Source organism: Pongo abelii, chromosome 4, assembly GCF_028885655.2.
Source record: "Pongo abelii isolate AG06213 chromosome 4, NHGRI_mPonAbe1-v2.0_pri, whole genome shotgun sequence".
Lineage (NCBI taxonomy): Eukaryota > Metazoa > Chordata > Mammalia > Primates > Hominidae > Pongo > Pongo abelii.
The window spans coordinates 74,754,950-74,776,828 of NC_071989.2; the positions used below are offsets into that span (position 1 = coordinate 74,754,950).

Here is a 21,879-nt window from a genome sequence, read left to right on the forward strand (position 1 = left end):
TGTGTTTTAAGAGTTCTTTATATATATATGTATATATGTATATACATATATATATACTTTTTTTTAAAAAAAAGTTCTTTATATATTTTGGATAACAGTCCTTCATGAGCTGTTCTCCTAGTCTGTGACTTTTCATTCTCTTGATTGGATTTTTGTTGTTGTTTTTTATTGAGACGGAGTCTTGTTCTGTCACCCAGGCTGGAGAGCAGTGGCACGATCTCAGCTCACAGCCTCTGCCTCTTGAGTTCAAGTGATTCTTGTGTCTCAGCCTCCCTAGTAATTGGGATTACAGGTGCCTGCCACCATGCTTGACCAATTTCTTGTATTTTTAATGGAGATGGGGTTTCACCACATTGGCCAGGCTGGTCTCAAACTCCTGACCTCAAGTGATCTGCCTGCCTCGGCCTCCCAAAGTGCTGGGATTATAGGTGTGAGCCACCGTGCCTGGCCTCATTTCTCTTTTTTAACCTGAAAATTATAGCTGCCTACCAGTTTAAATTGATACCTTTTGGGGGGCAAGAGAAACACTTTTAAAAATATTTCACTAGTTATTTTGTACATAGATAAGATAGTTGATTCCCAGCTTTTATCTGTAAAGTTGTCATAATTGGAATTAACTTCGGTGATTCTGTTGTATAAAACATTGTTATATTTTTAGGTGTGTGCGGATTTTAGGCAAACAAGAAAATATTAGAGTGATGCAATTGGCTTTGTTCCAGGGGATAGCCAAAAAGCATCGTGCTGCAACTACTATAGAGATGAAAGCTTCTGAAAATCCTGTTCTTCAGAATATTCAAGCTGACCCAACAGTAGTCTGTACATCGTTCAAAAAGAATAGATTTTATATGGTATGTATAAGTACTAGGAAATTAGACGGTAATGTTCCTTCCAGTTTGGTTTGACTTTTCTTTGTTTGTACCTTCAACTGAAGAAAATGTTGGCACTAATAGCAGACTTCCTAAACAACCAGAATACCATCTTACATTAATATTGTAGAATTTTAAAGTTAGGAGTTGATTTTAAGTATTTCTGTACTGTTTTCTATAATGTTTTAAAATTTTTCAACCTCGCTTCCACAACTATTTGTGTTGTTTTAGATAGTAGAAAGTTAGTGGTTATAGTCATAATTACATCTAAAATAGTTTCACTGTGGAATTTTAAAATAGTGTTTTTATTTTTTCAGCCTTTACTCTTGAATATAATTTATCTTCCCCAAATTAGCACAGCTTCCTTCTCTAAATGCATTTCCTTTTTTACCTTTTGACTTTTATTTTAATGGTGCTACCTTGGAATTATATATTCCTGTGGAATTTTTTTTTTCCTCTGGAGAACTAAAAGTACTTTGCATATTAACTAAGACTGAGATAGTTAAAATCAAACTACTGTGCCATGAAGGAGGAGCACAATTTTATTTGTTCATCCAAGCAGGAAAATCAAAAGTATAGAGACCTATGCCCTTGCATTCTATCCTTCACAGTGGAATCAGAGAACTTTTTAAGACCCAAACGTGACTCTTATTTTCTGCCTAATACCCTTTAATGGTGCCCCAGCTATCTATGCTGGCTGGCCCTCCTCACTTCCGTAGCTTTATCTTTCTTCATTTTTCGTTCATTTGCTACACCAACCATACTGAAAGTTCACATGTAGTTGAGTGTGCTTTTTAAACTCTGGGCCTTTGCACAGGCTCTTCATTCTGCCAGCCACACACCTCTCTCCAACTCCTAACTCATACTTCAAGTCTCAGTTTGGAAGCCCCTCTTTTTTTTGGAGATGGTGTCTTGCTCTGTTGCTCAGGCTAGAGTGCAGTGACACGACCTTGGCTCACTGCAGCCTCTGCCTCCTGGGTTCCAGCAATTCGCCTGCCTCAGTCTCCTGGGTAGCTGGGATTACAGGTGCATGCCACCACACCCCGCTAATTTTTGTATTTTTAGTAGTGACACGGTTTCACCATGTTGGCCAGGCTGGTCTCCAACTCTTGACCTCAGGTAATCCACCTGACTCAGCCTCCCAAAGTGCTGGAATTACAGGTGTGAGCCACCGCACCCAGCCTGGAAGCCCTTTTTAACATCAAGTCTGAGTTAGATGTGCCTGCTATGTTTCTCTTATGCTTCCCCTGTCATATGATGTGTCACACCTTTTGTGTGAACATCAATAATTTGTTTATTTTTTTTGTCTCTGACGCTGTGCTCTTCTGAAGATAAAATCCATAAATACAGGCACTATGTCGTCTTCACTGTTAAATCCAGAAAGTTAGGAAATGACTTATAGCATTATAGTATATTCATTCATTCCTCCAAAATATTGTAAACTGTTGTAATGCTATTAAGGTTAATAGCATTTGATAAATGTATGAAATAGCAGTTTCCCTACCCCAACCAACCTTCCATCTAAATGGGTAAATTCTTTTAAGATGAGAATTTCATTTACAACTTTCAAAATTGTTACTAAAAATTTATTAGTATATGAAGGAAAAAAATTAATCGTTTTTACCTTTTATTTAACTTTGTTAGGAAGTAAAAATTACCCATAAAAGATAATTCTTGGCCAGGAATGGTGGCTTATCCCTGTAAATCCAGCACTTTGGAGGGGCGCAAGCAGGAAGATCATTTGAGCCCAGGACCAAGACCTGCCTGGGCAACATAGCAAGACCTCATCTCTACAAAAAATTTAAGAAGCTAACCAGGCATGGTGGTGTGCACATGTGGTCTCAGCCATGCTGGAAGCTGACATGGTAGGATCTCTTGAGCCAAGGAATTCAAGGTTGCAGTGAGCTATGATCACACCACTGCACTTCAGCCTGGGTGACAGAGCAAGACCCTATTGCTAAACAAAAACAGGCAAAAAAGGATATTTCTTGATATACACCAAAAACACATACACTAATTTTCCATCCACTTGATTCAAAAAACTTTGTTATATTTTTTCTTTTCCAAGTTTACTTGTATGTTGATTAAAGCATATATATTCATTATAAAGTTTGAAAAAATAGAGAAACAAAATAAGTAATTCACTGTAGCTTTATACAGCTAACATTGTTATGAATTTTCTTTGAGTCTTACTAGTACATATTCTTAAGCAAAACTAAAATGGTATGCATATATATGAATTTTGTGTCCCATTTTTCAGATCCAACATGAAATAAAAGTATAATTTTACAAATCCGTATATGAGCTAAATCATAATTTTTCAGATCCAACATCATGAAATAAAAGTATAATTTTACAAATCCATATATCAGCTAAGTCATGACTTTAAAAAATTCATATAAACAAATAGTACAACAGACATGCCATTCCTCTGAAAACTGGAGAATAGGATGTTAAGGTGATAGCATCCTAACTTGGTTGTTTATTTGGAATCTATCCAAGCAGATCAAGGAATGACATTAGGCAAGATAGGGATGGAGGCACTAGCTTTATGTTCCCATAATTAAGTTACATGAGATAGAGGTTGCTTAGGAGAGAACATTTCTACTTAAAGTAAAAGAAACAGGCCTTGAGAAGTCCAGAGTTTTAACAATTGAAAGGTTTTTCTCAATTCTTCCTAGACCCCGAGGATCTGAGATTTCTACAACTTCACTGAAAATTTGCATTCTTTCTCCTATGCTTCAGGGTTTAGATTCTAGGTCAGGTGGGACTGTGAAAAAAAATTAAGGATCCATTACGGATTCGTTTTTGTGAATCCTTATTCTACCTAGCATGGGGTCCTGCTCACAGTAGTAATAACAACTGTTAATATGTATATAATACCCTCTATGTATTAGGCACTGTTCTCCAAGGACTTAATATCTATTCGTTTAATCTTCACAACTACCTTCATTGCAAGGTAGGTACTGTTATCATCATATATGAGTGAGGGAAGAGAAGAAATGAATTCACATCCCCAAAGTCACAGAACTGGAATTCAAATCCAAACAATCTAAATAATGAAGTGAGCAACAAACAGGTGGCACGTTAGGCCTTAGTAGAAGGCATAAGTTGAGAGCTACCACAGATGAAACAATTATTCTTGTTAAATGTTTGCCCAAGAAAATTTCTAACCAAAGAAATTAAATTCCATTTGAAATCAATGTGTTCAGTATGTTATGTGGATCCTTTTCATATTAGGCAATGTAAAAATAATTTAATTGCCTGACACATCCTGTGATGGGAAGTGATTTCTGAAATAAGGATTCTGATGTGAATTCTTACATTTCTTAAGTACTTCATTAGAAATTCTGTTGTTCATAAAATTTTTACCAGATGAAAACTTCAATTCGTTGACTCACTTTTTACTTTCTTCCTTGAGTTTACCAAACGAGAACCAGAAGATACGAAAAGTGCAGATTCTGATCGAGATGTTTTTAATGAGAAACCTTCTAAAGAAGAAGTCATGGCAGCTACTCAAGCTGAAGGACCTAAACGAGTTTCGGACAGTGCCATTATCCACACCAGCATGGGAGACATTCACACCAAACTTTTTCCTGTTGAGTATGTATAACAACTGTTTTTATTGGCTTATGTAATTAAGAATGTAAATGTGTATATCTGAAGAAACTATGCAACTTAAAATTCCCGTTACGTTGACTTAAGGAATTTTGAAGAAATGTTTGATAAAAAAAAACATCTATTCCTGAGCTTTCTGATAAGTGTTATGGTAGAAAATGGGAAATTTTTATACATATATACTTTATAGGTTCATTACGAGGACAAAATGTATTGGCTAAGAAAGTGCTGAGTGTAAACTGTAAAGTGATACACAAATGTATATCACTGTTACTGTTAAGAACACACCTGAACTCTAGGTTTTGTGGATTGCTTTGCTTTCCTCTCAAAGCAAATCCTTAAGAGAAAGATAATTATGTTTCCTTACCAACAGTTGCTAGATACATACTATCTCTTTATAGTTTCGTAGCTCTGTGTTTTAAAAGTGAACTACAAGCTGGGTGCAGTGGCACGCACTTGTAATCCCAGCTATTCAGGAGGTTAAGACAGGAAGATCAGTGGAGGCCAGCAGTTTGAGACTAGCCCGAGCAACACGGCAAGACCCTATCTCTTAAAAAAAAATTTTTTTAATTAGCTGGGCATGGTGGCATGCACCTGTATTCCTGGCTATGCTAGAGGCTGAGGTCAAAAGATGTCTTGAGCCTAGGAGTTTGAGGCTGCAGTTAGCTATGGTCACACCACTGCACTCCAACCTGGGCAACAGAGTGAGACCCTGTTTCTACAAAAACCAATTACAACAAAACCATAAGGGCTTCAATTGAAAAAAAGGTGAACAGTTTTCTGGACAGTTTAAAAGACTGTAAAATTAACATACAATGTCAAATACAATAGAGTATCTCTGGCCATTCTTGACCCAAAAAATGACATCTTTTACAACACTTTTACTTAAAAGTTCTTATTTATTAATATTTTGAATATGAATGTTTTATACCATATCTTGGTACTCAACAAATAACTAGGCAGTTCTAGACTCTTGGACAGTCTCACTTTAAGTGCTCAAAACCCATGTACTCTTCGGCCTTGTTTGCTGATGTACTTGGGTACAAGATTCTCTTGGTTCGTCCATTTCCAGCTCTTAGAAGTATTACATGGTAATGGACCATATGAAATAATTGCATAATTATCAGTTAATATTATTGAGAAAGCTTCGTACTCTGAGTGTGATAAGCTTCGTACTCTGAGTGTGATCGTCATTTAAAGTTGAATAAATTTAGATGTCATTTCTATGATTAAGGTTTTGGCCAAGAGTATGTCGCTGTAGCATAACAATGCTTTTGTAAGAAAATGACCTTTCCCAGGAACTTAACCTATACTACTTACATGCAGACCTATAATACTATATGGAGTAAACTAACTTAAGATATTGGGCCAGGTGCAGTGGCTCAGGCCTGTAATCCCAGCACTTTAGGAGGCTGAGGCAGGAGGATCTCTTGAGTCCAGGAGGTCAAGATCAGCCTAGGCAATATAGTAAGACCTTGTCTCTTAAGAAAAAAACATATTTTTAAGGTGCTGTGGCTGTATTTTTTTTGACTGCTAAATGACCTTGAAATTTTAATACTGTCAAACTCAAATATTAGTTAAGCAGTCATGTTCTAAAGATAACTAAGTTAAACAATAAGAATATAATACTTACATGACCCTCCATGCTTCTCCTGAGATTAGAGATTATGAAAAAAAAACTGTCCTTCTGAAACATTCAGAAGACATGGAAAGGAAACATCATTAGGAAGCAGAACTGCAAAGAAAACTGTTTTAAGATGCTCTGAATAGATTTCATATTTGTAATGTATGTCTTAATAGGTGCCCTAAGACAGTGGAAAACTTCTGTGTTCACAGCAGAAATGGTTATTATAATGGGCATACATTTCACCGTATAATTAAGGTAAGTTACACAAATTTCATGTGATTTAAGAAATACTGTATTATTACATAGCAAGAGATTTAAGTGCAAGGAATCTTCTTCTCTCACATTTATCAGTTTAGTGGAAAGGAACAGGAAAAATATACTATGGAAGCCAAAGAAGGAGTGGATGGTCATAAATATCAACATCTAGAATCAACAGGAATAGTGGCATGATTAGAAACACTGAAGCAGTGTTTTGTCCGCAGCTAAAGTAAAGGGTAAGATAACATCAGTAACCTAGGTAACCTGTTTGTAGTGGCTAGATAGGGTCTAGATCTAGAAGATATGATTTTTCAATCATAGAGGAGCCACAGTGCCATCTGATCTGTGAGAACCTGTAATATACCAGAGGAGGAGAGAGAACTCAGCCCCTGGATTTTGTTGAGCAGCTTTCCATAAAGTGGATGGGGCACTGATACAGTGCTTGGTTTCTGGCAGGTCAGAAATGGCAGGATGAAAAGTCAGATCTCAGAGTCCTAAAGGAATTAGCGAAAAGGCTTTCCAGGAAATCCACAGTATTTGGGGAAAGGGAGAGGGAGAAGAGGAGGGCAATTATATAAAACATAACATACAGATCCTAAAATTTATAGTATTAACTGGCTTTATCTAGGTTATTGGGAAAGATAGAACATGTCTATAAATGAGAAGATGACCTTTGCATTTATGTTTCAATCAAGGTGGTGGTTGAGCAATGGAAATACACCATCCAAATTTAAGTGTGAGGGTTTAATCAAATCACTTTATAGTGACAGTTAATATTACACTGAATACAAAGCACTCTTGGCAGAAATAAAACTTCAACTCGTACATATATAGAAAACGACAGTGTAATGTTTTTGTGTACTTTCTGTTAAGGGCTTCATGATTCAGACAGGAGATCCAACAGGTACTGGTATGGGAGGAGAAAGCATATGGGGAGGAGAATTTGAAGATGAATTTCATTCAACATTACGACATGACAGGCCGTACACACTCAGCATGGCTAACGCAGGATCAAATACTAATGGATCCCAGTTTTTCATAACAGTAGTACCAACAGTAAGTACAATATCATTGTTTATAAACTACAGATTGATAGGTTATGATGTAAGAGAGTGAACTCAGTAGAAGAGCTGCATTATTCTGTATTTTCTGCATTATTTATATCATCTACCAGAATACAAATATGAAAATGATCAAGAATATAAAATTATGTGACTAATCAGTTTAGAATTGGTAAAACAATACTTCCACTGTAGTAAGAAATATAATGGACTGCAATTCAAGATACTTTGAGTTTCAATCTCAACTCTGCCTCTACTGATGATGTAACCTAAAATAAATTATTTCTCTTCTGTGAGCCTATTTCCTCATCTTTAGAATACAAAGATTAGAGTATATGAATTCACAATTTTGAGACAATTTCCCCCACATTTTAGTATCTCTGAAATCAGAATACATTAGATTTGATGAAATACAGTGTAAGGTAACCTAGCTCTATTGCTATGCCATAACATAAAATTATAAAAATTACCTACTTTTTGTTTTGGAATTAAGCACTAAGTGACGAAGAAGGGAAAAATGTAACTACCATCTGCCAGGCACATAGTTTTATGTAGTATTCACAGTACTTCTACTATCAGTATCCCCAGTTTTCAATAATAGATGAAGAAACAGTGAGACATGATTAACTTGCCAAAAGGTCAGGTAGCCAAGCTAGCATTTGAACTCCCACCTGTCTAATGCCAAAGTATGTGCTGCATAAACTATTTCAAATTGCCTCTGAATAAACTGTTCAGGTAAGAGTCCTCCAGAGACCTTTTAAAGCCTTAGCCACAATTCTGTAAGCCATGTGAAGTAACTTACCTTTAGGGAAGATCTTCCAGTTCCCTTTGGTCTGAAAGATGCAGATATTTAATTAAACATTATACTATGCTTCTATTTTTTTTTAATACACTGGAAATAACTTTTAAAAGCTGCTACATTTTTATTGCTAAGAAATTATTGTACTTCTTTTTAAATATATGCTAAAGGGGAGTGTAAACTTAAATTCTCTTTAATTTGCTCAACTGGAGGATATAATTTAAAGAAATTGGGGTTTACCAAGATTTTCCATTTGTCCTCCAACACAGCCTTGGCTTGATAATAAGCATACAGTATTTGGACGAGTGACTAAAGGAATGGAAGTTGTACAGAGGATCTCCAACGTCAAAGTCAATCCCAAAACAGATAAGCCCTATGAGGATGTCAGCATCATAAATATTACTGTCAAGTAAAATAAGATTTGTTTTAATGTACTTGCAAATAAAAATACAATATTAAACAGATTATTTTACATTAGGAAGCTTAGGACTTGCTGAATATACAGATCATGTTTCAAAGATACAGTATTTTTGTATTTTTTATTAAAGGCTATTTTTAAAAAATTACCTTTGACTTTTCTCGCAATATTTCTAATCCTGGGAGGTGATAAATTGAGATGGACTAAACTCAGGGAAACAGCACTCATTATAGGTAATTTCTAATGAGCCTCAAATTAAATATTAAATAATTACGGTACTCTCCTCCACCCTCTTTCCCATGGTTTTCTTTCTACTGTCCACCATGATCCAAAAATAGGTGAGTACAATACAGTGAGATATTTTCAGACAGCAAGACCACATTCACTAACTTTTATTACAGTATACTGCTATAGTTGTTCTATTTTATTGTTGTTAATCTCTTACTGTGCCTAATTTATAAATTAAACTTTATCATAGATATATAGATATATATATATATATATATATGAAAAAACAATATATATGGGGTTTAGTATCATCTGAAGTTTCAGGCATCCACTGGAGGTCTTAGAAGGTATCCCGTGCAATGACAACTCTATTAAATAATGACAGTGGTACACAACTGTGCTTTATTTTTTGAATACATGCCAGATACTCCGCCCTTATGTTTAGAGGAGTGCAGATCCCTCAAGAAAAAAATACTAGGATCTGATATTATGTGTCCTTTCCTTTGTTTTACAAGGTTTCAATGCCAAATATTTTAGTCTTTTGATAATTGTTTAGTAAGTAGTGGTAAGTAAAGCCTCAATAAACAGGAAGTCACTTTGGTCAAAGTGTTATATTGCTTAATAATTATGAAATATTCTTTCAAATGAAAGATTCAGAATAAGTGAATACCTGAGTCCTTGGTTTATTATATGCAGGTTGATTTACTCTTTCAGATTATTTTTCTAACATAGGTAAACAATTTTTTCTGTCCTCAAGTTATAGTATATCTTTAGAAAATATACCATTAAGAAGTATACATAAAAATTTTGGTATCTAACAATGGAGAGATTAGTAGAAATTGGAGCAGTAAAACAATATGAGCACAAATTCTTATATTGATTGATCTTCTTCACTTACACTTATAACTTACTTCATAACTATTAAGACTCACTGCTTCGTTTCCAGAAAGACTCTTTCAGAAACTTAAGGAAGAACATTCTCAACAGACCTGTGTAGGGAATTTATATTCTTAAGTCTTAAATCGGCTTAAACTTTTCCTTCTATTGATCAACAGGATTCTTTCCTTTATTTATTTCGTGCTACAAAGTTGTGAGATAGGAGATTATGCCAGATTGTGCTCCTGTAATGTATGCTCCTTTTTAAAAGTAGAATTTAAAGTTGGACATGAAAATGACTTTTCAATGTGACATTTACTGTTTCTAATTTTAGTTGTTTAGTCTTACCTACCTAGCTTTATTCATTCCTAAAAATTTAATCTAAATTTTTGGTAATATTGCCACCAAGTGGTGATGATGCCTCATTCCCCAACAAATACAACTATTTTGCTTTGAGTGAAAACCATATTTGACTAAGGAATTTTTTGATTAATATCAAAAACTTAATCGGCAGACCTAAAAACATACATTGCCCATGTCTTTTTAAAAGCATGTTTTAAGTTATCAGGATATAATTTCATTCTTATTCATTAGTCCTTTTCATCCTTTATTCTTTTAGGGAAGAATACAGCTATCTTCTTCTTTGTTACCACTTTGCCAATTGAGAAGTATCCCAGTGTTACATAAAAAGCCTTTCTCTTAGCAGTATTAGTTCATGAGTTACCGCTAAGTTTTGCAAGCCATTTTCTAAAATGGTCATTTAAAATACTATGTTTTCTTATGAAACAAGTTTACATTTAAAATTTAAAAGGCAGTTAACAAAGTTTCACTTTGTTCAATGTAAAACTTTAGCTCCGCCTTCAAAACACTATGGTTATATTACTTATTTAAATGTGGCCTGCACATCACTTCTCGGCCTTTTGGCTAAGATCAGGTGTAGTTAAGATCAAGTTTAATATCTGTTCTCATGAGTAAATGTGGCCTATGTTGCAAATTCAAAACGTTATTTCTAAAATTTTGCTGTATCAAATAAACTACATCTCAAATTTGACAGGCATGTCAACCCATACCCATTTTGTTTTATTTTCTCTCCTAACCACAGCACAAATAATGACTTCTTAAATTGGTTACGACTAGCAATAATATTAGGTAGATGGTTCAAGAAAGAGACTTTCAAGAATAATGATGGGACTTCTTAAAAATGATCTTAACATTTTATTGCTGTCTGTACTTATCATATATGTAGTGCAAATAATGGCTTCTGATGGTTATAAAGCATTCCTGAATTATAGACTACGGCTATACACTTGACATACCTGCTTTATATAACATACAGTAATATTTAGACGTAATACAGAAATTCAGCTACTAGGAAAATTCTAATATACTGTATATGAAAAAGCTCTCTTCTTAGTTTCGCAGGGAAGACTAGCACAGTCTTAACTAATGATTAGTGAAATAATACAACCACAAATAGTAATAGAAGCTTGAGAAAAATATTTCTTTAAAAATCAATCACACACAAACACCTACCATTATATATACATTATAATCAGGCACAATTTTTAAATTGTGTTCAGTTATATGCTAAGAATGTGCATTACAAAGTTTAGCAAAATTAGTGAAAAGGGAAGCAAGTTCACCTTAGTGTTACACTTTTTTTTCTTCAATTAACTAGTAAACAGTTCAAGTTCTCACAAGCAATACAACACCTTTTTTATTTTTCAGTTATTGAAATCAGTCAAATATTAAATAATTTAATTCGAAGTATTATTTATGCACACAAACTACACTTGTAACAGCATGACCTTTTACCTGAAAAATAAAGGATGAAATATTACATTTACTTATTTACATACTGCCCATAACACTGATAGGCTTTTTTTTAATGCTTTGTTTTCTAAAAGTTGTATTGTTTTTAAACAAAAATAGATTTGAAAAGAATGAACCACAACAGTGCCACTGAAAAGTCACATCTTGTTACCAGACATCACTGTCCTTATAACAATTCAATAATAAGATTTAAGATTTAACTTCATCCTAATGTATCAGAACATTAAAAAAAAACAAAGTCTCAATGTACCTATTTAAATAAATCGTGCTTCCATAATAAGAGAGTATCCTTTAAAAATGAAAAACAGTAAAGAGCACACATTTTTATTTACTCACAACACTGAATAATTAATGTAAACTTTTTGAATTTTTTTTCTTTAGACATTTCTCCTCTAGAGTAACTTTTCAAGGCCTTCTCATGAAGAGCCTTAAGTTTTATTGTCAAAATAAATGCACTTATTTTGGGAAACAGTTTGAAGTAAGTAATAAGCATTCGCCACTGTACTAACAACTTCTATTGAAGTTCGTTTTCTATTTAGGTCACCAGCTTTTACATAAAGCCAACCCTGGTTCTGTGTAACTTACTACATTTTACCTATAGTCATTCCCACAAAGGATGCAATATTATATTAGAAAGAAATATTACTTTAAATATGTTGAAAAATAGAAGGACCAATTTAGAGCTCTGACCTAGGTTCAGTCCTGGAAATGTGTCTTTCATAAATGCAGATCCAATTACTTTCACAGTTTTATTACTGTTCAGTTTATTACTAACCTGACAAGCCTAATTAAGTAACATTTCACTCTGTCTCATTGTGTTTTATACAAAATGCTGTAGGAGAAAGTTAATAAAACACTATATGAAATACTAATTTTCTATACCTTATAGTTCTTAGCATTAAAGGTGTTCTGTTAACTCTGAACATAAAATAATCCTATTATCCAAAGATGTAGTTTAGATTCTATTAAGCAACTGTCATTTCTACTACTAAATGCTGCCAACATTCAGTGAAAAGGCAGGTTAAAAGAAGCAGCTATACTTCACTTGCTTCACACAGAGGTCTCATTAGGCACTCAACTGGCTATTCTTTTTTCACTGAAAGAATAAACCTTCACTTACCCTTTCTCTGTGGCTACCTCTTTCCCAGTATATTGGTCACATGTTATCCGAAAAACTTAAATAACAAATATACTTTTTAAAAGAATGTATATTCAATAAATTTCTACTTAATTCAATCTAATCTGCTCAATTAGAAATTTAATTCTGCCACAAATTTTTTTTAAAGCAATGTACTGAATTCCCAATCCAAGATTCCTTTATATATATATATGTATATATATATATATATATCCTAAATTACCATCTTTTGAGATGTATAATTTCTTAAAACATATTATGTGCAAAGTTACTTTTAACCACAAAACTTCAAACAACTGCTGCCTTTAAAATCAAGCAACATCCAGTACTCCAGCAGCTACAAGTTGCCGTGAGAGCCAGTCCAACCCTTCATACAGTCCCATACCACTTCGAGCATCACAGCCCTGAATATACCAGCTACGGCCACAGCATAATTTATGGAGACTGAGTAGTTCAGTGATTTCTTCTACTGACAGTGCTCCAGCAACATCCTGAAAGATAAATACACATTTTTTTTATCAGTCCATCCAAATTATAATTTTTCTAATTATCACTATTTATAGAGAAATTTGTTGACAGTGTTCTAACAGAAGCCTAAACAAAAAACCTAGATTCATCTTTCAGTAATTATTCTGAGATTAATAATAGAAAAAATTAGTTTGGTTTAATAATTTATATGTGTATATGTATATATTTTATAAGGCTAGCTTAATAATGAAATCAATAAAGGCCTTGCAACCTAAATGGAAACATACTGCCTAAGTAATTTTTTTATCTTTTGAGACAGAGTCTCACTCTGTCACCCAGGCTGGAGTGCAGTGACATGATCTTGGCTCACTGCAACTTCTGCCTCCTGGTTCAAGCGATTCTCCTGCTTTGCCCTCCCAAGTAGCTGGGATTATAGGCATGTGCTACCATGCCCGGTTAATTTTTTTGTATTTTTAGTAGAGACGAGGTTTCACCATGTTAGTCAGGTTGGTCTTGAACTCCTGACCTCAAGTGATCCACCAACCTCAGCTTCCCAAAATGCAAGGATTACAGGCATGAGCCACCGCGCCTGGCCTGCCCAAGTGTAAGGTATCAACTTAAAAAAAAAAAATTAACACATAGAAACCTTAATAAATGGTTTATATATAGGGTTATATATTGAAGAGTTCACTACATTCCCACTCTGAACACCCATTGCCCCAACTTCCCAGGAGCAACCACCAGTTACAACATATTTTTCCAGAAAATTTCCATGCACACTCACGCAGAGACACAAACAGGAACATAGTTTAGACTTTCTATAACTTGCAGGGTTTTCTGTTTGTTTTTTACATAAACATGTTGAAGATGAGTATCTTTCCATTATCAGCACAGATGGTCTGCATTATTTTTAATATCAGAATTCCCTTCCATTGTGTGGCTGCAACATAATTTAACCAGTCCTATACTGAATGTTCAGATTGAAGTTTTGTGCTTATGTGCTATTATAAATCCATATATATACACATACATAAACATACATACACAAAAATAAGTTGATATACATTTATGTATATTTGCAAAATTATCTGTAGGATAACCTTTGGATTATCTGTCTACCAGATATATAAAGGTAGAATTGCAGGGTAAAGGACTTTGATGAGTATTGCCAAATTGTCCTCCAAGAAAATGTCTCAGTTTAATAACCCACGAACAGTGTTGACCAGGCGCAGTGGCTCACACCTGTAATCCCAGCACTTTGGGAGGATGAGGCGGGCAGATCACTTGAGGTCAGGAGTTTGAGACCAGCCTGACCAATACGATGAAACCCCGAATCTACTAAAAATACAAAAGTTAGCCGGGTGTGGTAGCAAGCACCTGTAATCCCAGCTACTTGGGAGGCTGAGGCAGGAGAATCGCTTGAACCTAGGAGGGGGAGGTTGCAGTGAGCAGAGATTGTGCCGCTGCACTCCAGCCTGGTGACAGAGCAAGACTCAGTCTCAAAATAATAATAATAATAGTAACAGTTGTATATAAGTCTGAGGATTATAAAACACTTTCATCTTTAACTATCTGATGAGCAGAAAACGGTATTTCACTGACTTATTTGCATGTCTTAAATATACCAGTTCTTAATAGTTTGCCTTTTTTATTAAGGGGAAAATTCTTTATTCTTCATCCTACTCTTCCCCTCCCATGACATCTCCTCTGCTCCACTTCTACTCTCCTTCTACCTCTACTTAAAAGCATCTCATCCTCCTAGAAAGGCTCAAGGTCTAGGAATCTTCAGCTACTCCCAGTCCTTCATCCTCCCCATTCAGTCACCAGTTCTGCCTCAAAGTCTTTTCCATCTGCCTCCGCCTTTCTATTCCTCTATTAATACTCACTTGAATTATTTAAGCAATTTACTGCATCTCCCTGTCTCCAGTCCTTTGCCCTGATTCATTCTACCCCCAGAATTACAGTATTGAAACACTGATATGATCTTATTACCCACTAATCCAACATTTTGATGACTCCTCTTTGCTCATAGAATAAAACCTAAATTTCTCAGTCTAGCCCTGTCAGACCTTTACAGCATGGCCTTGTCTGTTATTCTAAATTCTCTTCATCCTCTACTTAGACCTGACATATAGATCTGCTTGATGTTCCCTAAACTAAAAACATGCATGCTATTATCTTCTCTGTCTATAATGTTCTTCCTTTCACATATTGACTCAGCCTCATCCATAATTTCAACTCAAATCCTACATTTTACAATCTTACAACATGCCACATTTAGAACTACTTTCCTAATTCCCATAACACTGTGTTACTGAAGTTACTTATCAGTCTTCTTTGTATTCAGATCTCACTTACGTGTTCATACGCATACACAGGAGTTTCCGGTGAGCATTAACTACCTTATTTCTATTTTGTATACTCCCAGGTACCCAGCACAGCATTTTCACATAGATTGTACTCAAAATACACAGAAGAAACTTTATAAATATCTACTGAACTGACTGTCTTCTGAAATATTTCCAGTAACCTTTTGACATGCACAAAACTGCTAAAATAAATATTCCAATATAAAAATGCATTACCTGTTTGTTAGCAAAAATCAGGAGCAGAGCATCTCGGAGTTCTTTTTCCGTTAACAACTTTGCAAGTTCGCTGTGTGCTTCACTAATTCTGTCTCTATGACTGCTATCTACAACAAACACAACAGCTACCCCCAAAAAATAAACAAAAATAGTCACTTGCTAAAGTTCAGTAAATGAACCAAATATTTAATGATATCATTATTATGTTATGGTTAGAGTTTGTCTACCATCATTATTTTCACACAGAGGGTGCCTATTATGGCAGGGGCACCTACAAATAATTAACGGTATGATTTCAAGTAGTTTATATAACTTCTCCGGTTTAGTTTCCCCATCTAGGAAAGGATTTACAACACTTGCTCTATCAAATGCAAATTGGTCTGTATATCAAATAACATTTTTTACATAACGAATTTCAAAATATGCCTCATGATCCTCTACCTACTGTTGCTACTTGTTCTTCGAATACTACTTTTGTAATATTTAGTCTTTGAATAAAAGACTAAAAGATAAAAACCATCACCATTTTTATCTCTCCAAAGTATTATGTCTAAGTTAACTATCTCCAGACTTTCAACCATTCCTCATATTCAAAATTTCATTTTTGTAGGGCACAGTGGCTCACACCTATAATCCCAGCACTTTGGGAGGCTGAAGTGAGAGGATCACTTGAGCCCAGGAGTTCGAGACCGCTGGGCAATATATTGAGACCTTATCGCTACAAAAAAAGAAATTAAAAATTAGCTGAATGTGGCCAGGCACGGTGGCTCACGCCTCTAATCCCAGCACTTTGGGAGGCCGAGGCGGGCGGATCACGAGGTCAGGAAATCAAGAACATCCTGGCTAACACGGTGAAACCCCATCTCTACTAAAAATACAAAAAAATTAGCCAGGCATGGTGGTGGGTGCCTGTAGTCCCAGCTACTCAGGAGGCTGAGGCAGGAGAATGGTGTGAACCTGGGAGGCGGAGCTTGCAGTGAGCCAAGATGGCACCACTGCACTCCAGCCTGGGCGACAGAGCAAGACTCCATCTCAAAAAAAAAAAAAAAAAAAAAAAATTAGCTGAATGTGGTGGCATACACCTAGTCCTAGCTACTTGGGAAGCTAAGGTGGGAAGATTGCTTGAGCCCAGGAGACAGAGGTGACAGTGAAATGCAATCACGCCACTGTACTCCTGCCTGGGCAACAAAGCAAGATTCTGTCTCCAGAAAAAAAATACATTTTTTTCTATTAATTATGGCTCATAATAATATCAAAAATCCCAAAGTAAAAATAATTATTCAGTCTCTCATCTTGGTGGAAAGCAGAATAACATACAGAATAAGTGGCATGAGCGTAAGCATTATGTTGGGGTCTATGAGGCAAAAGAGTAGAATAAGACCCAAATGTGACTAAAACCTATGTAGAGTATAGATATGATATAATACAGTTTGGTCAAAAGCAAGCTACTGTAAGTTCTTCTGCAGGTAATAACTATTTGTGAAAGAAATGTGGGAGTGGGGGCTATAGTGAGATTATAATGGGATAAATGGTGAGTTTAACTGAATTCAGCAGAATCATACAACATAAATTCAACTCTATACCACTACGCTACCAGCAGTCACACCCATATAATACTGGTAATATACATTCTCTGTTAAGAGAAGCAAGAGTACTCTTAACTGACTATGTATCTAAGCTACGTATGGTTTTTATTCTGTAATAATGGTATATCAGGAATAAACTAAATACATATCCTAATCTTTCTACTTTCATTTTTTACAAGATAAGAAACTGGCCACCGGTACTTAAGTATACAGTCAAAGACTTGATCGTAAGTATCAGCTTTGCTAGTTAAATCAGTACACTGAAAACTGTCATCCTAAAAATGTGAAAAATTAAATGTCATTTTTAACTCTCACCTTGAGTATTGAGGTAATAATGTTTCCACAATGGTCTTAATTTGTGTTTTCCACCTACATCCCAAATAGTGAATTTTAGATTTTTATATTCTACAGTTTCCACATTAAAACCTGTTTTTTTAAAAAAAAAGTTACTTTTATACTATATTTGTATTTACAATGAATGACACATCAAACACAGACAACCCCCAGTTTATAACTGTGACTTATCAATTATCTATATGCAGCAATATCTACTGAAGCCTAATCAACTCCATTCCTACTCCTACATGGACAATGTATACCTGTAACAGCTCCTAGCCCTCTAAACCTCCACCAAGGTCCTTAGGACCTTGGGATCCATGTACCTTCCAGCTCTGTTCCACTACTACCCCCCACCCCACCCCCTCAGCCAGGATCACCAATCCTCTATTCCTTCCAACTGTCCCACCAATACTCTGTTTCTTCTTTTTATCCCCATCCACATTTCAATCCCATAGTCATACAATCTTGCATTTTTTCTCTGAGATGTGGATATCTTAGAGCCAGAAAAGAGCCCACCACCATGACAGATCAGTATCAAATAAGACCCCAATAACTCGGCTGTAAGCTAGGGTTTGTCTATTAACTGTCCTTTAAGGTAAAAACCAATATTCATACTTACCAATTGTTGGAATGGGCTGCATGAATTCATCCTGTTTTAACTTAAACAAGATAGTAGTTTTCCCAGCACCATCCAATCCTAACGTAACGACCCGAATTTCCATTTTTGGTCCAATGTGAACTCGATTATCCTATAATTTAAATATTTTTAAATATGTTTGACATGCAGTTAGAAAGTAATAGCATTTAGCGCCTTTATTATTTCTACATCTCCTATTCATTCCTCAACCATTGCAATCTGAATTGTATTCCTCAAAATCCTGAGTCTGATCTCAAGAACATGAACTCCTTCCCCATGGCTAAATCTTGCCTTAGTAAAACTGACCACTTTATCTTTGTATAACAGAATATACATACCCACTTAATTTTCTCAGATTTTCTAACTCAAATGAATCCTCTAAATCTTAAACATGTTTTTATGCTATACTAAAAAACTCACAATAAGGCTAAATTAATTAAAATGAAAAAGTGCTGCTCAATTCCCAGAAATTTCTACTATGAATCTGATGTATATCCCTCCAGACACTTTCCCATGCACATACTGGCCAACATACACAAACAAAACAAATTTTTTTTAAAAAAGTATTACCCACACATTGAAACTAATATGTTTCACTCAACAGTATATTATGGAATCCTTTCAATACATATTGACCAACCTTTTTCTTTTAATGGCTTCTTTACATTTCATAAACCACAATTTAAACCCCCAACTGATAGATTTTAGGTAATTTCTGATTTTATGATATTACAAATAATGCTATAATGAACATTTTTATATATTACTAGCTGCACGATTTCTCTGCTTCTTTCATCTCATAAGAGGAGGATTAAAATAGTACAAAATTTACATAGGATTCTTGAAAGGATTAATTTTTAAGAATACATATAAAAGTCCCTACAACAGTTCCCAAAATATATGTGTTATTTTTGCTTACTCCTTTGAGCACTCTTTGCTTGGATTTTATGATACAAACTTTTCCTGGTTTGGTTTTATCCCATTTTTGGATGTTCCTTCTAATTTTTCTTTAATCCAGCTCTTAAATGTTGGTATTCTTGAGGGTCTATATGAGGCCTCCTCATTCTACATATTTTCATTCTCTTCATGAGCTTTAATTACCATGTATATTATGGCTCCAAATCTATACTTAAGTCCAATTATACATCTCAGAAATAAAACAATATATGGAACAGAACTACTTCTGTGACAACTCTAGAGAACAGTTAAGAAACTACAGCACTCAGGCCATAAAACCAAGAAGGCATTCCAGTGAAAGGGGTAATAAAATTCGGGGCATTCTGTGCACTCATCCCTGCCCTTCCCCATATCCGACATAATGAGGATGAGGTACAACCAGGAGGAAACTACAAAATACTAGCAAACTGAATTCAACAACACATTAGGCCGGGCGCAGTGGCTCATGCCTGTAATCCCAGCACTTCGGGAGGCCGAGGGGCGGGGGTGGATCACCTGAGGTCGGGAGTTCAAGACCAGCCTGACCAACATAGAGAAACCCCGTCTCTACTAAAAATACAAAATTACCCAGGCATGGTGGCGCATGCCTGTAATCTCAGCTACAAGGAGGCTGAGGCAGAAGAATCGCTTGAACCCGGAAGGTGGAGATTGCAGTGAGCCAAGATCGCGCCACTGCACTCCAGCCTGGGCAACAAGAGTGAAACTCCGCCTCAAAAAAAAAAAAAAAAAACACACACACACACATTAAAGGGATTGTACACCACGACCAAATGGGCTTTATACCTGGAAGGCAAGAATTATTCATCATCAACCAGCGTAATATACAGAATGAGAGAAAAAAAGCACATAATCATTCAATAGTTGCAGAAAAAGCATTTCATAATAAAAACATTCAACAAACTAGGAATAGCAGGAAACTGCCTCAGTTAACATACACTATGTATGAAATGCCCACAGCTAACATCATACTCAAAAAACCGAAAGCTTTTTCTCTAAGATAAAGAACAAGATGCCCACAGAGCAATTAGGCAAGAAAAATAATAAAAGACAACCAAATTGTAAAGGAAGATGTAAAATTATATCTCTTCACAGATGACATGATCTTGTATGTAGAAAACCCTGAAGAGTCCACACAAAAAAACCTATTAGAAAGAATAAAGTCAACAAAGTTTCAGGATATAAAATCAACATGAAAATCAGTTGCATTTCTATACATTAACGATAAAAATCCCAAAAGGAAATTAAGGAAACAATTCTACCTACAATAGCATCAAAATTATACTTTCAGGGATCATTTTTATAGTTCATGACTAAAGAAGTTTCTCTGAACATGTACAGAAAAAAAAGTTTAAGATACTTAGGAATAAACTGAACCAAGATGGTGAAAGACTTAAGATACTATGTTGGTGCAAAAGTAACTGCGGCTTTTGCCAGTACTTTTAATGGCAAAAACCACTATTACTTTTGCACCAACCTAATATGTAAGCATACACCTAACCAAGATGGTGAAAGACTTGTACACTAAAAACTACAAATATTGCTAAAATAAATTAAGACATAAATAGACATTCCATGTCCATGGAATGAAAGACATAATATTAAGATGTGAATAATAGCCCAGATAATTTATATAGATTCAATGCAATCCCTATCAAAATCCCAATCATGTTTTTTGTGGAGACAGAAAAAATTAAGCTAAAATTTATAAGGAAGCTCAAGTGACCCTGAATAGCCAAAACAATTTTGAAAAAGAAAAAAGTTGGAGGACTCACACTTCCTTACTTCAAAATATATTACAAAGCTAATGTATTGTTCTGTTTTTGCACTGCTATAAAGAAATACCTGAAACTGGGTAATTTATAAAGAAAAGTTTAATTGGCTCACAGTTCCACAGGCTGTACAGGAAGCATGATGCTGGCATCAGCTTGGCTTCAGGGAAAGCCTCAGGAAACTTACAATCATGGTGGAAAGCAAAGAGGGAGTGAGGCATTTCACATGGCAGGAGCAGGAGCAAGAGAGAGGATGGGGGAGGTGCCACACACTTTTAAAAGACCAGATCTCATGAGAACTCACCTATTATGGCAAAGACAGTACCAAGGGGGATGATACTAAACCATTGATGAGAAACTGCCCCCATGATCCAGTCACCTCCAACCAGGGCCCCATTTCAACATTGGGGATTACAACTGGACATGAGATTTGGGCAGGAACATAGACCCAAGCCATATCAGCTACAATAATGAAAACTATGTGGTACTGGCATAAAGATGAGACATACAAACCAACAGAATAGAAGAGAGAGCCCAGAAATAAACCCTCAGGAATAGGGTCACATGATCTTCAACAAGGGTGCCAGGACCACTCAATGAAAAGACAGTCTCTTCAATAAATGATGCTGGGGAAACTGGATATCTACATGCAAAAGGATGTTGTGTATCTTACACCACCTACAAAAATTAACTCAAAATGGCCATAAACTTAAGACCCCAAACCATAAAACTCCTAGAAGAAAAAACAGAGGAAAAGCCTCACGACATTGCATTTGAGAGTGACTTCATGGATACACCAAAAGCACAGTTAAAAAA

The 21,879-nt window shown here is 35.4% G+C and overlaps 2 protein-coding genes across 3 annotated transcripts in view; one reads left to right on the forward strand and one right to left on the reverse strand.

The window, feature by feature from the left end:
- PPWD1 (peptidylprolyl isomerase domain and WD repeat containing 1) overlaps nt 1-8,795 on the forward strand; it is a gene marked incomplete at its 5' end in the record, with an annotated part of 23,863 nt that extends 15,068 nt beyond the window's left edge. The window contains 5 exon segments of the mRNA NM_001134212.1: nt 659-848; nt 4,288-4,469; nt 6,285-6,366; nt 7,243-7,425; nt 8,499-8,795. Coding sequence (NP_001127684.1) covers nt 659-848; nt 4,288-4,469; nt 6,285-6,366; nt 7,243-7,425; nt 8,499-8,642 — 781 coding nt within the window. The 3' untranslated portion in view covers nt 8,643-8,795.
- TRIM23 (tripartite motif containing 23) overlaps nt 6,288-21,879 on the reverse strand; it is a 39,345-nt gene continuing 23,753 nt past the window's right edge. For both annotated transcript variants that reach the window (XM_009240756.4, XM_054556415.2), the window contains 4 exons: nt 18,320-18,449; nt 17,677-17,787; nt 15,776-15,900; nt 6,288-13,213 (listed from right to left, as the gene is read on the reverse strand). In XM_009240756.4, coding sequence (XP_009239031.1) covers nt 13,034-13,213; nt 15,776-15,900; nt 17,677-17,787; nt 18,320-18,449 — 546 coding nt within the window. In that variant the 3' untranslated portion in view covers nt 6,288-13,033. The remainder of the gene's footprint in view (nt 13,214-15,775; nt 15,901-17,676; nt 17,788-18,319; nt 18,450-21,879) is intronic.